The sequence below is a fragment of the Pyxicephalus adspersus genome, chromosome 4, assembly GCF_032062135.1.
Source record: "Pyxicephalus adspersus chromosome 4, UCB_Pads_2.0, whole genome shotgun sequence".
In the NCBI taxonomy this organism is placed as follows: Eukaryota; Metazoa; Chordata; class Amphibia; order Anura; family Pyxicephalidae; genus Pyxicephalus; species Pyxicephalus adspersus.
The window spans coordinates 140433717-140450773 of NC_092861.1; the positions used below are offsets into that span (position 1 = coordinate 140433717).

The following is a 17057-nucleotide window of genomic DNA, read 5'->3' on the forward strand; positions in this document are numbered from 1 at the left end:
TTGACAGGTCGTTTTCCCCCCTTTACCGTCGGCCCGGTATCGCTCGCTAATTCACATCGACGGCTTCAAAGTAGTAAAAGGGCACCGGCTCTGTCATTATTATGACCAACCAGCCGCCAGTGTGTTGGGGTGATTGTGTTTTGATAGATTTTTCGTTATTGGGGTAAATTCTGACGTAACTTGCGGGTGATATTGCGATTTCCTGCCGAATTTTATCTCGTTAAGACGAAGGGAAGATGGCGGCGGCTGTTGGCTGAAGGCCAGGCGAGATGGCGCACTTCAGCTCGGCGTCCATTAGAGCCCGGGCTCCACATTCCTTCCCCGGGTGTCTGCTGTAATGGACTGATGTAGCTCGCTCTGTGCTCGGTATTATTATGCTTTCTATTTTAGGTTTTTATTAATTAAAAAGTGTTTGGTGACATATAGATACGGTTGTGTTTATTGTTGGTATGTTTTTATGTATATGTTTTATGTTTCTATAGTGTGTGTGCTGTGGTGATTGTCAGGCTGACTATGGCCCAGCTCACTGATTTACTCACACACATTCACTGCATTACATAGCTGCAGGAAAGTCCAAATATTATGGGGATATCATCAGTTATGCTTTAAAAACCTATGTATATATATATATAAATATTTCATACAAGAAAACCCGAATTGTTGTGGAGAATACATTTTACTTATGTAACTACCACCATTGGGGATATGTTGCTGATATTCTGTGATGTTTGGCAAAATTCATACCGTAGCCTGAAAATGCCGTGCTTTTGGCAGTATTCCCGAGCGTGGTTCCGGGTTCATTTTCAGTACCAAAAGCGGTAACCCCGAGCCGTACTCGGGGTGGAATTGCAAGGGGTTTTTAAAGCTTACCTGGTGCCCGCGTTATTCTCCAGCGATGGCCGACGTGTGAATGTTGGGAGATGCAGATGCCGGCTGGGAGGTGGGAAATATAAAATATTTTTTTTAATGTATGGCTTTGACAGTTAAAAATACTTATTATTCAGACCGCCAGGGAGATTAAAATGAACATAGTTCCATTGGGCAGTTGCTAACTGCCTCCATTCCTTACAAGGAGCTGTCGGCAGTTAGGAAACTGTCTCTATGTCCTACTGTTGTGAGAAGGAAAATGCCGTTATTTGTTGGGTTTAATGAGTTCCGTATTATACAGTTGGGTTGTACTTTTGTAAAATACCAATGTCAAGGTGCGTGGCTTCCTACCATTTATTATTAATAAACCGTTGAGCTTATTCCAAAGGACGGCAAAGAAAACAATTTATTGCATGATATATAGGTTATTGTAAAACTACATTTTATAGTACAGGTAGCTCCCGAGGACATCCAACATACGGACAGCTCCTAGATACGAACTGGCTTCCCCGCTTGCTGTGTGCATAGCTAAGCTAGAGGGACGGTTTGCAGGGACTTGCAGAACAAATCCTTTACTAAACACAGCTGAGGTTGTGGGTGATCTTAAGGACTGAGCTCTTTCTGTGGTCTTGTAACTCTTTAATGACCAAGACAGACCATATCAAAGCACAGCTTGCTCCAGAATTTAATGAATGTCTGGGCTCAATAAAGAGCTCCAAGTAGTGCTTGATATTTGCTAACCATTGGATTTAGATCCTTAACATCTTTGGTGGTGGTATAGTTCTTAGATTCTGAATTGTAGAAAAGGATAGTTTGCATGTTGTTTGGTGACATTTAAACTCTAAAAAGCATGACGAATGTGTAAGATGTGCATATCAAGTACCAAAGTCAAGATTTATTGGTCTACCCAGCTGGCAGGCAGTTTTGCTGCTTTTCAACCACCTACCTTAATCTTATTGGCAAGTGCTTACCCTTGGGGCAGTCCCTTATCCTTTAAATAAATTAGAGCATTCTCTTAATTATTCAGAAGGTACGCCTAACAAATTGCCACTCATCCCATATAAACACGAGCACTTCATCTGTGTAATTCTTGCACATGATCCAACCTTTTAAATGGATAATTTTTTCTGACAAAAGCATAATTGTGACAGAGCACAGATCCTTACTTTTAGCAGGTCACACATAGCTGCTAGAGGGTCTAGTACCAGAATAAATGCTTGTATAACGATAGGAGTGTTTGAAATAATATACTGTCATGGCACTTTCATCGTGTTGCTTCCAAAATAGAATGCTGTGATCTTTTATTGGTTAAAGGATTAGTGCACATGTTCTTTGCGTTTTTTCCCAACCCAGTGTTTCTTAATCAGGGTTTCGTGGACCCCAATGGTTCCTCCTGAGGTTGCTGGGGTTTCTTTGAGCAATGAGCGATTTGTGCCTCTCAGGTCAGTTTTAGTGACACCAATAATATATTCGGCTATATATGAGGGTGGCATTGTTCCCACTGGCCAGCAATGTAAGAGGCATTCTTCCTACTCACCACCACACTAATACATACTCTGTGCTGTGAATAAAATAATTATAGCAGGGGTTCCCTGAAGACCTAAATGTTATGTTAAAGGTTCCATGGTAAAGGTCGAGAAACACTGCCCTAACTTAACACCCTCCACAGATGCATACTTCCATATATCAAGTGGGCACAGCATTTGTTTACATTCAGTGCCATCCTGCCTGTGAATAGACCTGTGTGAAGCTGTCTTTGCATGTCTCCAGGATATGGCCTTGTAAAAGTGTATTGAGCTGTAATTTGTAGTTGTGGACAGGGCTGCGAAGGGCACTGGTTATAGACAAACAGCAAAGCCACACGCACTGGATATTGGTAAGTATGTATTGTTGGAGTGGATGAAGTTAGAACAGAGGGAAAGTGGGTGCCATAGACCTTAGCAGAAGAGGGAAATTTAAACCGTTTCTAAATGGCTCTTTGCGTCAGATATTGCTGAACTCCCATGAAATTAATTATTGCCTGTTTCTTCGAGTAACTCACTGACCTAAATACTTTCCAAAGTGGTAGCCTGAACCAAGTATACATGGTATGAGGAGTCATCAAGGTTACAGAGCTTTAGGAGTATTGTATTGGTTCCTTTATTTGGAAACTGTTAACATCACGGAATGTTACAAAAGTGTCAACAGTAGTTGGAATAAATTTTAGACCCATAAACCTTTTTTTTTTCCAATGCTACTAAAGCACAAGTATTTGCTGCCTTTGCAGTTAAATCCATAAATTAGCTGTTTTTACAAAACACAGTTGAATATAGTCCCTCTGTTTACAATTAAAATAAAATGTCACTTGGCCTTCAAAGGCAAGATCTTGCCCAAAGAGGTCCATGTGGTTTTACTGTAAAGGCAGGAGAGGGCCAGTGGGATGTTTGTCACTGCGTTCCAGAACAGAATAAATTTGCTGCTGCGAAGGGCGTAGGGTAGTTTAGGTGAGATAGGTTAGAGGTAGAAATGGTCTTGGAAACTTTTACAGAATTAAAATCTGTTTCTGAAAGGCTTCAGAGTTGTTTAGAGAACAAATCAAAACAGTATGAATCACAGAGTTTAAAACAAGTTTGCAATTAGTTTCTGGGGATGAGCTAGTTAGGGATCGTTTGTAAAAGCTGTATGTTGCTGAGAGTAATATGAGGGTTGTCATTGCTGACCTCCTACAGAAGATTCCCAGTTGATGCATTTATTACATTGTCAAGCCAAATAGCGTCTTAGTTCATGGTTTTCAGGAAGCACTAACCTCACCACCTGTCTGAACTACCTCTTATTCAGAAATGACTAAAGCCATGACAATCCAATCGCTATCACTTTAAAGTAAGGTCCACAATGGCAGGCCCACATTTCTCATACCTGTAAATCCATATTATTACTAGTACTGTAATTCTGTTTGGAGAAATCCATAAAACAACCACATAAGGACGTTTGAGAAGCAATATGGATGGGTATTTTAAGTTAAAGGAACACGGCTATGGATGAAAAACAATATTAAATTCTATTTAGCGTTTGCCAGAAGGCATGGTGGGATCACCAAACTTAGAAGAAGGTTATGTGGCCGAGTGGAGCTAAAACCAGACTTTCTGACCTCCACAGAAATTGCTGAGTATGGTAGAAAATGGCCACCTTCCTAAGCTAAAGAATGGTGGCTAGAGATATGTGTTGTTGGGTTGCTAGCAGAACAATTACCAAAGTTACTCTGGAGTGACGTACAACCAAGAACCAAATTGTCTTGGTGCATTTTTAACTTTGATGGTGAATAGCGCTATTTGCGCCCTATTACATTGGGCTGTTCTACACCCACTGCTTACACTTTATTAATAAACATTTGCGAAGTGTAAGTTGAATTGTTGTTCTATCACATGTTATGGGTATTTTAGGCGTCTTGTAATAGTAATATAGTTAAGTTAAAAAAAATAATAATACATAACACATTTTAAGTTGGGGGAAAGGTTCAATGTTCTAAAAAATACACTGAAAACTTAAAGTATTATTTTAATATTTACAAAGGACACAAACTGACAATAGGTTCTTTGGCAGCTACTACTATATGGAGCACTGGTCGCTTTACCATAGGTTTCTAGATATGTATTTAGATATCGCAGATGTCAAACAAGTTGATGCACCTACAAGATTGTAAATGTTGTTATACTCTAAAAGTGTCCTTAGAAGAGACAACAACTTTTGCAGTGTTCCCAGAAGTTCCCCTGCTGCTGTACATATGCTGTTAGTAGGGGCACATGCAAGTCATATCATACAAAGCTGTTAATCTACAGGTAGTAAAACATTTTTGGGCATTAAAAATACAAATATAACTTAATATATTTATATATGTACATATTTCAAAATTCTTTGTAAGCAGTAAATTTGCTTTGCAAAAGTTAATAACTGGTTTCTGTTATCTTCAGACACTGTAAAAACACTAATCGAAGCCGAAAGGCAGAGTTTCTCTCTGCTTCAATAAGTTTGCCACACCATTATCAGTTTAAGTAACAGACACCTGTTTAAATATAAGTGCCTGTTTTGCTTATGCTAACTTGGTTTCACTTACTCAAGGTCCCTGCATGAACCAGAGGTGTGCTGGAATCAGCTTCCCAATGAGTGTACAATATTTCTTTCTTGTATGGAGAGCAGGGGATAGTGTCTAATTGCTAAGCAAATAAAACAGGTTATCTATGACAGACTGACTGGAGGCACAGGATACCTTTTCTGACATACAGCTCTCCCTTTGAACAGGATAAAACCTAACCATGCATCTTGCCTGAGATTAGTACTAACCCTCCTGTGAGATGGAGGGAATTGTGTTTATTATACAGAAACATTACTTTGAGAATAGGGCAGGTAGGATAACTATACAGGCTTTAAACAGTTGGGATTAATTGAATGTTATGCCAGATTGTAATTTCACTTTAAAGTATAACTAAAGGCCCCGGTATGATGCTCCAAACAAGTACCAAATCCAGTTACTATGTAATTCACAAGCCTTATAACAAGCTAAAATCATTATTGACTATGCACGCTCCTTGTCAATGCAGATCATAATAGGAAGTTACAGGAACAGTGCTGTCAACCCTGAAAACAGTGTCATAGTCCAGGTAGGGGCAGAGCTGATTGACAATTTACAGGATTGTGAATCCGTTCATAGCAACAGTCCTGGGGTGCAAGCAGACATATCCTGCAAAACAGTGGTAATGCAGCTTTGTTGGTACAACATAAAGATGCATTAGGTGAACTTCAGTGGTAAGATCAAGAGGTATTTGTAGGTCGTTACAAGGGAATTACCAGAAACCTGTAAATGTAGATAAACCTATTGTTATATGTTGTAGTTAAAAAAAAGATTTTCAAGGAGTTCCAGAGGAGTGTCATTAAAGCTCTGTAACTGGAAAGCATTACAATAAAATGTTTAAAGCTTTAAGGTGGACATACACATGGAAGTATAGTGTATTTACTCACTTACAACCAACTTTCAATTTAAAAATGGTATAAGATAACCTACCACTGCTGTCATATATATCAAAAAGGGAGTGTCTCTCCGCCTTAGACATACAGTTATTCCAGAGTCTGTGCGCAACAGTTAGGGCAGACTAACAAAAAAAAAAGGGGAAGAGAAGCAAGGGTATGAATAAAGAATGTAACTTTGCTATGAAGAGCATTTAGTGAGTAGCACAACCTGGGGTAGAATCTATAAACATGTAAAGCGTTATTCATACAGGCGATGAGGTTGCAGTTCAGTTTTTTTGTTTTATTGAGGATATGTAACATTTCTTTATGTCGGGTCAGCAAACTCCAGCCTTTAGGCCAGATACGGCCTAGCCAGTGGTCTGATCCGGCCTTATACCAGCCAGCAGGAGTTGGCCTCCTTGTTATGCCTCCTTGTTAACACTTCCGCCGTCAGGGTAAGGGGACATTCCCTCTCCTCCGTATGCATTGCAGAGGAGAGGGATTTCTCTTCAGGGGCGTTCCCTCTCCTCTGTATACATTGCAAAGGAGATGGATTCCCTTTCAGGGGCGTTACTGGTGGGGGGCAGGGCCATCAGCGAGAGAGTCCAGCCTAGTGTGCCTTGTTGACCTCCTAAAATGGCCCAGTATCCAAAAAAGTTTGCTGACACCTGCTGTATGTGTTTTCAATTTTTCTGTTCAGAGGGAAAAAAAATAAGTGTTTCAACTATTTGTTTTCAATTTTAATGAGATAAATATGATCTAGTATCTTTACTCATCTTCCTTTAGTATTTTCTTTCCTTTATATCTCAGTATCTTCTCTCCTCTTCCTCCTTCTGGTATTGTTTCTACTCTGCCCTCCAGTAATATCGTTCCTTTTCATCCTAGTATCTACCTTGTCCCCCGGTAACTTCTCTCTTCTTCTTCCTAGCATCGACTATCTTCTATACCCTAGTATCTTCTCTACTCTGTCTCCTAGTGTAATCTCTCTTCCTCCTAGAATTTTCTCTATTCTGTCCCTTAGTATCATCTCTCATTTTCCCCCTAGTATCTTCTCCCCTCCATCTCCCAATTTCTTACCCTTTTTTCTTCTTAGTATCTTAATTCGTCTCTCTCTTTCTCCCAGTATATGCTCCATCTTACTCCTACTGTCTTTCCTTTCCCTCACAGTACCTTCTCTCCTCATTTTTCTAGCATCTTTTCTGCTCTCCTTTTTCTTCTCCTTTTCTCCAATATATTTTCTTCAATTCTTTCTAGTATTCTCTCTGTCTCCTAGTATCTTCTCTAATCTCTAATCTTCCTTCTAGTATCTTCTTTTCTCTCTCCACCAGTATCTTCTTTTCTCCTCCTTCTATCTTCTTTTTTTCAACAGTTGACTTCCTCCTCAACCCTACCCCTTCCTCCCCTTCAACAACCTTCTCTGCCCAGGACATAGACACCTAATTTAAAGATAAAATCATTAAAATCAGAAGTGATGTGTCTGCTCATATCACTGCAACCACATCCACCACCTCCACCCATAATGCATCAATAACCTCCTTTGGCCCTGTTAGTCGTGACAAAATTTCCACTGTTCTTCCATCATCTCTTCCAACTCACTGCCCACTTCACCTAACCTTCTCTGATCTACTCTGTGCCCACTCCTCCACTGTAGCTACCACACTGAACTATTCAGCCTGTCCTTTTGCACCGGTATCCTCCCCTTCAAACATGCATTTGTTTTCCACTTTTGAAACTTGATCACCTGCTTCTATTGGTATCGGTTACACTGCACTCCCTTGGTTTGCTTCCTGTCTGTCTAATAGTATTTCCTCCTCTTCTCCCTGTTGGTGTTCCCGAAGGGTCAGTCTTTAGACCTTTTTTTTTTCTCGCTGTACACCTCCTCAATTGGCAAGCTCATATGCTCTTTTGGCTTACATTACCATTCTGATTTGTCTCCCCCAGTCCTTGATAAGGTTTCATGCTGCTATTATATTTCATAGTGGGTGGCTGACAGGTTTCTGAAACTCAGTCTGGCCAAAACAGAGCTCATCATCCCTCCCCCTATCTCTCTCATAATTTGGTATTGGACCCTCCCCCCTCAGACATGTTGTCTTGGTGTCACCTTTGGTTCTGCTCTCTCCTTTTGGTCCATATTCAGAACATCTCTATGTCCTTCCACTTTCACCTGCGCAATATCTCCAAAATCCGCCCCACCTGGCCAGAGACCACCAAACTCCTTGTACACGCTCTTATCTGGACTACTCATCTCTTGTCTGGACTACTGAAACATCCTCATCCTCTTGCATCTTGCTAACCAGACTCTCTCCTCTACAATCTATCATGAATGCTGCAGCCGGACTTTTTCATCCTTCCCACCACTCCTCATCTACTGCTTCTCTTTGCAATTCTTTACATTCTCTTTCACTTTACCTCAGAATCAATTTCAAGTTCCCGAGCTTTGCCTTTAAAACTTTCCACAGCTCCTGTCCTACCTACCTTTCTGATGGCTTTTAGCTCCTCAAAGGACCTAATAATGACACTCATATCAATATGTATGGCTCCAAGACTTTTCTAGGGCTGCCCAACTCTCCAGCACTCTTTCTCATCCTGTTAAGCTTGCTACTAGTTTCTCCACATTTAAAAGAGCCTCAAAAACCTGTTTCTTCCTGTGTGCTACTTCCCCCACTTCTGACATTGTAAGCTTTTTTGGGCAGGGTCCCCTCCTCCTGGCCTGTATCTGTCATTTGCAACCCCTATTTCATGTTCAGTGCTGCGTAATATGTTGGCTCTTTATAAATACATTTTTTTATTAGTATTATTAATAATCCTCTCTCCTTGTCCTTCTAGTATATTCTATTCTTTCTCACATATTTTCTACCCTATCACCTTGTATTTTCTCCCCTCTCCCTGCTATTATCTTCTCCACTTTATGTCTCCTGTTTTTCCCTCCCTATTATCCCTGTTTCTCTATACAATTGGACACAAAAATGAGGACAAAAACCTAAACTGTGAACCACAAGGTCCAATCAATCCAAAAAATAAAGTAGCACACAAAACTAAATATAACAACACGTAATAAGCATTGTAGGAATTCCAACATCCAATGATTCAGTCAATAATGAATCTGATATTCACTCATTTTAAAGCTTGGGACACACACTGCAATCTGATTGGGTGATATATTTTATATTTGCTAACATTATGTAATTACTACTTGGGCATCCTGACTATTTAAACCCAATCATCAAACCTCATAAACTAATATAATATCCGGTGACACTATTATAAAGGTGCTTGTTAAGCCACTTTTGGCAGAGGTCAGCAAACTTTTTTGGCCACTAGGCCATTTCAGGTGTAGGCAGGAGCACACTAGGCCAGACTCCCTCCGAAGTCCCCCCCTAATGATTCTGCTCCCCATCAGGAACGCCTCCTGAAGGGAAATGTTCCCTATTTACCCCGGCGGCAGAAGTGTTTACGCGGGTCGCGGTAAATAGAGAAGGGAGCCACAAAACAGAGGCTCGAGCTGCATGCGGCTTTGGTGCTCCAGTAGTTTGTTCTGGCTCCACCTCGGGTTGCCGGCCAGGGTTAGGCCAGAACAAACTACCGGCTAGGCCGCATCTGGTCTTAAGGGCGGAGTTTGCCTACCTCTGAGTTATGGGGTAACAACTGTTTCTGCAGCCATTCACACATCTTCTAACTGAGACTCTAAGCAAGATTTTCTGATTGAGACTTAAAGCAGCACTTTATCCTGCAATTTAGAGAAAAGTAGGGCACAGTTATTTGTTTCTAACTGGTTGTTTTTGATCACTGTGATCTTCCAGCATGTGCAAAAGATAAAACCTTCACTTTAAAGAATTGCAATTGAGTGTGCATATTGTTTATGTATAGGGATAACAGAACTCCAGCAAAAAATCAAAAAAATACATAATAAAACAGACAAATGAAATGGCCATTTTTGATGGACTACTCACATTTAACATGAAGCTGCCCCCTGCAATACAGTCAGTCCTTTTCAACCCACTACTTCTAAACCTAAGTTCCCAGAGATTGGCCCCGAAGGGCCCAATATTGTTCTGTCTGGCAGAGAACTGGGAAAATGCGGAAAATAAAAAATATACTAGACTTCCAGTTCCCGGAGAAGTATTTCACAACATATACTTTTCTTTTTCCTGAAGGTTTCTTGACATGCGAGACAAAATTCTACGAGAGCAGAGGAGTCTATTTATCACAATGACCGTGCTGACTTCATTGCTAAATGGAGTCTGCTATGATTGGCATGTGGAAAAGCTGTGGTAAAGCTTTGGAACACAAGGTACTTTCTGCAATTTATGAGTCAAAAATGTTTATCTTTATTTACTTTACCAATTAAATTATCCAATGAAGATTCTTCTGAACATTGTTTAAGGATTGGCAAACGTCTGAGCTCTCTTACATAATTGTTTGTTACACGTTGCATCTTACTATTCACAATGTTAGAACATCTGCCAAGATTGTAAAGAAGTTTACAGTTGAACATAATTGTCTTCATCCAGTTTATAAAGAGAACACATCTTGCCATAAATATGCATGCATTAAAGGAAAGTACGTTTTTTTATGTAGCTGACATGGACGATGATGATGACGCTGGGCTTCTCGATTTCATTGGGTAAGTGTACAGTTTATTTTGTATATCCTTGTTATATTGTCTCTTACTGTATTTGACCTGACATGAAGAGGTCCAATTAAAAAACGAAAATGCAGAATATGCATTACTAAAGAATTTAAAGCTGAAATTTAATCTGCTAATAATTTACCTGGTCATCATCAGACCATCTTGTTTGGAAAAATAATATTCAGTATTCATTACATAGCTTGTTTTAGACCCAGTGACATATATATATATATATATATATATATATATATATATACACACACATATATATTACCATCTTAACACCATCATGCAGACTGTTCTAGGTAACAACTTCCGATCATCTGTGATACATAGGACTGAAATCCAAAGAATTAATGGAGTTGGCCTTGAAAAGCAAGTTTGGGGAGAAAAAGTCTAGGTGATGGTGGACACCCTCCGGTCTGAATATAAGTCCCACTCTATCTACCTAAATTAGATCTAAAGTTGCAGGCCTCACATTATTTCTAAAGAACAAAAAGCACACACATATATGAGAAATATATTCACATAAATAGCTTACATCTGTGTAGAGGCTGCTGGTGGGTTTTGCTATTTCTGGTTGAACACTAGAGGGTAGCAGAGCGACTGCAATGTCAGCTTCCTGCCTGTATGAAAACTACAAGTCCCATGATTCCTTGTATTGTGTATTATGGATGTGGGTGTTTACCCTTTTAGTCTTAGCTCTCTACAGCTCAATGAGAAGGCTACAAATGAGGACATTCTGAACAGAGCTTGATTTATAGCCACAACAATTAGGAAGATTTGGTTATTTGAAAATTATTATTGGTACTGGTATTTCTGGAGATTAATTGAACACAATTTTAAAACAAAAGGAGGAACATCGTGTATAATTAGGAATTAAAACAAATATGATTTCTTTTGTTTGTTTTTTACTTTAATGACACATTTATAATTTTTTATAAAAATGCAAATATGGTGAGTTTTGCTTTCAATCTCCTGTAACACTTGTACATATTCACACTAAAGATCAATCAGGCTTTGCTGCCATGCACATGTTCTAACAATAAACATGTTGACAAGAGGATAAAGTCAGCTTCTGAGTTCCCAGTTGTTGCTATTACATGTTATATGCTTGGATTTTGTTTTTAAGAATGTGCAAGTTTTCAGTAACAATAATGACTTATGTAAAATGACTGGTGACACTGGCAAAGCATTGTTGCCACTCACGTTCCTTAGAGTTATATAAGACAATAATGGATAAAACAGCCTACCAGCCTTCCGCCAATACTGAAAATAACACTGATGATTCTGCATATTATTAAATGTGTTCTAATCTTTTTTTCCCCAAGGGATGCTCAGGCACTGAATTATTATCTACATGGATCAGGGGATAAATCTGTAAGTTTCATGCTATGCATGTCCAATTGATTGTTATTTTTATATTCCATAGTGTGTAGTGTGTCACAGTAAAGACGTGTTCTCACTGTTTTTCTTGCAAAGTGTTGTAGGAATTGTATTGTATGACCATTCTTGTTGGTGTGTGTTGCTTTGAGGTATCCCTTTAATTTAATTCAGCTGCCTGACACAGCCCATTGCACAAAATATTGTGCACAACAGCACACAACAATGTCTTAGATTGTAAGCAGTTTTAGGTTGGGTCTTCTTCTCCTGTGTATTTGCCTGTCCTTCGCAACCTCTATTTATTGTACAGCGCTTTGTGATATGTTGGCACTTTATAAATACCGTTTAATAATGTACAATAATGCATTTCTCTTTAATATGTTGGTAAGGTGGATTTCGGCATCATTAGGAATGAATAGGCACTAGTGGGAAAAGACCATTTACAAGCAATGATGCACACTTTGGTATAATGTAAATCTTGCAGATATTTAGGCATTATTAAGATGTCATTGGAATAAAGAAGTAACATAGGCTATGTTGATAATTTGACCTAAAGAAAAAAGATATCGAATTTTTCATACAAAAGAGTACACAAATATATAAACCAGTGGTGTCTGACCATTTTTCATCTGGGAGCCGCTGTTGACATTGAGATAAAACCCACGGGCCACAATGCTAACAAACATTAAATATATATGTTTAAAACTAGAATAGTTTTGATTTAAATTGAAATTAAATATTTCTAGTTACCATAATGTACATGCACCAAATAAAGGCAATGACAAATCGAAAATTTCTGCATTCAATATTTGATGCTCATTTTATTAATGAACTTTACAAAACTAACGCTATCATACAGTGCTGGGCGGTCTTATATTAACCCCCTGCTCACCATTCCTGTACCAAAGAGCAGAAACTACACCATACAATACGTCCTGACAGTTATAGGGGACCACTAACTGTCTTTGTACCTCAAAATCCCTGCAATGGATACTTTCAGAGAAATGCAATTCATGTGACAGGTAGCCAACTGGTACATTTTTTTACTAATAAATCTTCAAGTCTCCACATCTCCCTGTTCCTGAAAAATTAGGTTTCACAGAAGGTAAGTAGCCAACTTAATGTGACAGGGTAGCACGGTATGGCAGGTATAGTATTTCATATGTTGTAATGAGGCCGTAGTGATGAGATTTTAGGGGGAGTTAGCCACAAGAGTCCCCCAGTTGCAGTTACATTTCCCTTTTCTTACAGAGAAATTGGGGTTCATACAGAGTAAGGTGATAGGTATGTGTGACAAGGTAGCGTGATATGATGAGTAAAAAATTTCCTACTGCCTACCACCTTTCCAGTAGCCAACAGTCCTCCAAAATTTAGGGATGTGGCACGCAGGCCGTAGGTTGTGCACCCTTGATATGAACTATAAAAAAAATGTAAAATATTGGTAATTTCTGTGATAACATTTTTACACAGATATTTCCATGATTACAATCATCACATTAAAAGATAGATCAGCACAGTGGCTTAGTGGTTAAGGCTCTGGCCTTTGCAGCACTAAGTCTCAGGTTCAAATCTCGGCCAGTACACTATCTGCATAGAGTTTGCAGGTTCTTCCCGTGTTAGGTGTGTTTTCCACGGGCACGCCAGTTTTCTCCCACATTCCAAAAACATGCAGTTAGGTTAATTGGGTTCCCCCAAAACACCAGACTGTGTTAATGACATATGACTGAGGTAGGGACTTTAGAATGCAAGACAGCTAGTGACATGACTATAGACTTGATAAAACCTGGAATTATCCTACCTGGATAAAACAAGAGTTCTCACAAAACCTAACCTGGACAAAGATGTTAGGTACTGGTTAGTATTTCAGAGCTTAATATGTTAGTTTTATCATGTCCCTAATAAAGAACCAACATAACAGGACCTAATCTTTCCTAAATGTAGGCCGCAAACATGTTTTAAAACAAATTTGTACTAAATGAACTCTTAGGCTACATACACACTTGCAATGGTTCTTGTCCGATAATCGGCTCAGGACAGATATCGGGCGAGAATCTGGTGTGTGTACAGCTTCTGTCGTCCATCGTCCGAACAACCGTCCTGGCGGATCCACGGAGGATGGACGACAAACGATCCTAATGGAAGTGAAAGGGGAGAGAGAGCGCAGCAGGGTGTCGCTCCTTCATTCTCCCCCTTCCCTCTCTATAGAGCAGAACGGTGACAGCAATGGCAGCCTCAGTTTTTCTTTGCACAAACGTGTACCTAAAGAAAACCAGTGTTACTGAAATGTCTGTGCATATGCTTATTGTGTTCTAATTTCAGAATGCTTGTATTTTGCCATCCCTAGCTCTAAATTAACTGTTGTTTGTTTTGCTTAACAGGGTGATGAATTAAGTGCAGATTTTTCAGCATCTAATTCAAATTCCATTTTTGCCAATGCTAATGTAAGTATAAATGGGAATAAAAATGATGATGTATGCAAGGAATGGGTGGTTAACAGCCATAAGAATCCCTGTTTCAGCCATTTATTTCAACAACAATGTTTTGCCATAAGATTATATGTATATTTCACATATTTTAGACATGGTATTTACCGCTAAGTGCTCTAAAACTGCATCTGGGTACCACTGCTTTGGATGTGGTCAGCTTCTTCCCTGTCTACTAAATAAACAATTTTGTACAAAGGGGAGTGTTGAATTTGCTGGACAAAAAGAGTATAGGACTATGATATGCAAGTTGACCCTTCCTGTGTAGGGAGTTGACTCTGGAGTTTCTGGAGCAGCCAAATTGTCTAGTAACAAAAAAAAAAAAAAAAAAAAAAAAAAAAAAAAGAAAGGAAAAAAAATTTTTTTACCCCCCCCCCCCCCCCCAACGCACCAGCCATGGATCACTATTTTAGAAAATCCATTAACAATTTTTCCTTTTTTAATCCTTTGCAGATATGCACTATAGACACAAGAACACGTCTACATTTAGTTCCCAAATATGGAGGATTTCTTCAGTGTATTAACATACTGGGTAGGATTTGTCAGTTGCTCTAGGGCACTATTAGTAAAGAAATACGAGCTTTTCCTTTAAATAATTCTAAAAATGGTATTTATTTCAACAAGTAACCAGCAAATGTATGTTATGTTCTTTTTTTTTTTTTAGAATTCCAGAAAATCACATATATGTTTTGCTATTACCTATTTATTATTAACATATTTCTTTTTATTTCAGCTTGCTGATGCTAAATTGTCTGGTAAAACTGCACACAGCCCACAGGAAGAGGAATCCAAGGATGGAATGGAACTGTCTACCAACCTTCAGTACTTTGAAGATGAACTTGAATCCTCTTCTATGCCAGACCTTACTGAGGACATACTACAGAAGTCCCTGCAGGAGGCCAATATTACCGAACAGATCCTAGCAGAAGAGGCTTACTTAGATGCCAACATAGGGTCTGGTCAACAGTTTCCCAGTGTTCCATTTCACACTCATTCATCAGCATCATTTACTCAAGCCAGCACTGACCCTAGTTACCCAGGCCAAACATTACATCCCATAGGAGTGACCCATGTGCCTGTAGTTCCACAGCAGTTAGGTGCATCTTTTGCAGGCAACACCGTCGGTGTGCAGCATGGTTTTATGCAACATGTTGGAATAATCCCTGGCCAGCAGATGCCGAATAGTGGTCATGGTTCTGGGCAGATCCACGTAATTGGTTCCATTAATAGTCAGTCTCCAGTCATGACTATAAATAATCTTGATGGGTCTCAGATTATACTCAAAAGTGGCCAACAAGTACCACAGAATGCTAGTAGTGGACTTGTGCTACAAAGACAGACTCCAAATGGCACTGCTGTTTTCGGAAGTCCAAACACAAGTCCAGCAGGACAGCCGGTTCCATTTAACAGTGGCAATTTTCAAACATCTTTACCTGTTCATAATATTATTATTCACCGAGGACCAGCACCAAATTCTAACAAAGCTCCCATAAATATTCAGCCCAAGCCAATGCAAATAGGACAGCAGGCACATTACAACATTAGTCATGCGGGAGTACAACATCATCATGGTCATCAAGGTATCCCGTTCGTCACAACAGCCCAAAGTTCTCAGATGAGTCAACAAATGTCAGTAAACCAGCAACGTTCCCGTAAACCCCCCAATCAGCAGCATGGTGGTGGTAGTATTGTCATACATTCTCCAGTTGGCCAACAACATTGTCATTCAAACCAGTTTATCATTCCTGCTGGCCTTTCTCTAAACAATAATTCAATGCAGCAGATCCAGGCCATTAACTCCCAACTTGTGCAGGCACAGTCATCCCATCTTAGTCCTCAACAGGTTCCTGCTGAACACATGTTGATGAACAGAAACTCAACAGGTATGATTAGGCCTGGCCAACAGTATCCTGGCCAAATGTTACATAGCCCAGGCACATCTGTGCAGATAGTTCCTGGACAGTCATTTACAAGCTCTGGAGGTCAAGTGATTTTGAACCATGGACCGTCTCAAAGTACGGGTGGGTCGATGGCTCAGCTGTCACCTACACTTTTGCATTTGTCTCCTGGTCAAACCACTCCTGTTCTAGGAAGATCAGGCATCTCATCGTCGCAATCTGGTTGCTCAAATATGCCCTCTGGAAACCGGTTTACCATTGTAAGTTCTGGAGCAGGCCTTCAGCGAACGGGAGGAGGATTTTCACGATCAGCAGACAATTACATTGCAGAACAGGAACAGAACAGAGCTCAAACTGCAATGAATGAGACTCATTTTCAGTCCTCAAGTGCTAAAACCAGCAGCAGTTTAAGTCCCAAAACAGCTTCTCAGCAGACATTTTCTCTTATCCAGGTAATGAGTACCGAACTTTTATTTGATCATTATTCTGAGGTATTTCTAGCTTAAAATAACTTTAACGTTATCTACAAAAATATGTAAATCTATTACTTGACTGGGGTTCCTCCTTATAGTAGTGATTTTTCTACCTTTCACGACCCCTTAACAAACAGCATTGCCCTCTAACAAATAACACTAACTTGCTTTCGTTTTGGAATTTTTTTATTTTTTATTTTTTCAAAGCAGAATTGTGGCTAGCGTGGGTATTGACATTCCTCTGTCCTGATAAATATTAGTAATATTATTATTATTACACAGTATTTATATAGCGTCGATATATTACACAGAACTGTACAAAGTCCATAGTCATGTTACTAAC

General features: G+C 39.5%; 1 protein-coding gene across 12 annotated transcripts in view; it reads left to right on the forward strand.

Moving 5' to 3' along the window:
- The first annotated feature begins 6 nt into the window (after window positions 1–6).
- The window catches only part of BICRAL (BICRA like chromatin remodeling complex associated protein), a 34551-nt gene continuing 17500 nt past the window's right edge, over window positions 7–17057 (forward strand). For all 12 annotated transcript variants that reach the window (XR_011920497.1, XR_011920496.1, XR_011920495.1 and 9 more), the window contains exons 1-6: window positions 7–366; window positions 10002–10138; window positions 10426–10471; window positions 11809–11857; window positions 14239–14301; window positions 15077–16693. Coding sequence is in view for 5 of the 12 variants with exons in the window: in XM_072409798.1 (XP_072265899.1) it covers window positions 10431–10471; window positions 11809–11857; window positions 14239–14301; window positions 15077–16693 (1770 nt within the window). In the remaining 7 variants the exon portion in view is untranslated. The remainder of the gene's footprint in view (window positions 367–10001; window positions 10139–10425; window positions 10472–11808; window positions 11858–14238; window positions 14302–15076; window positions 16694–17057) is intronic.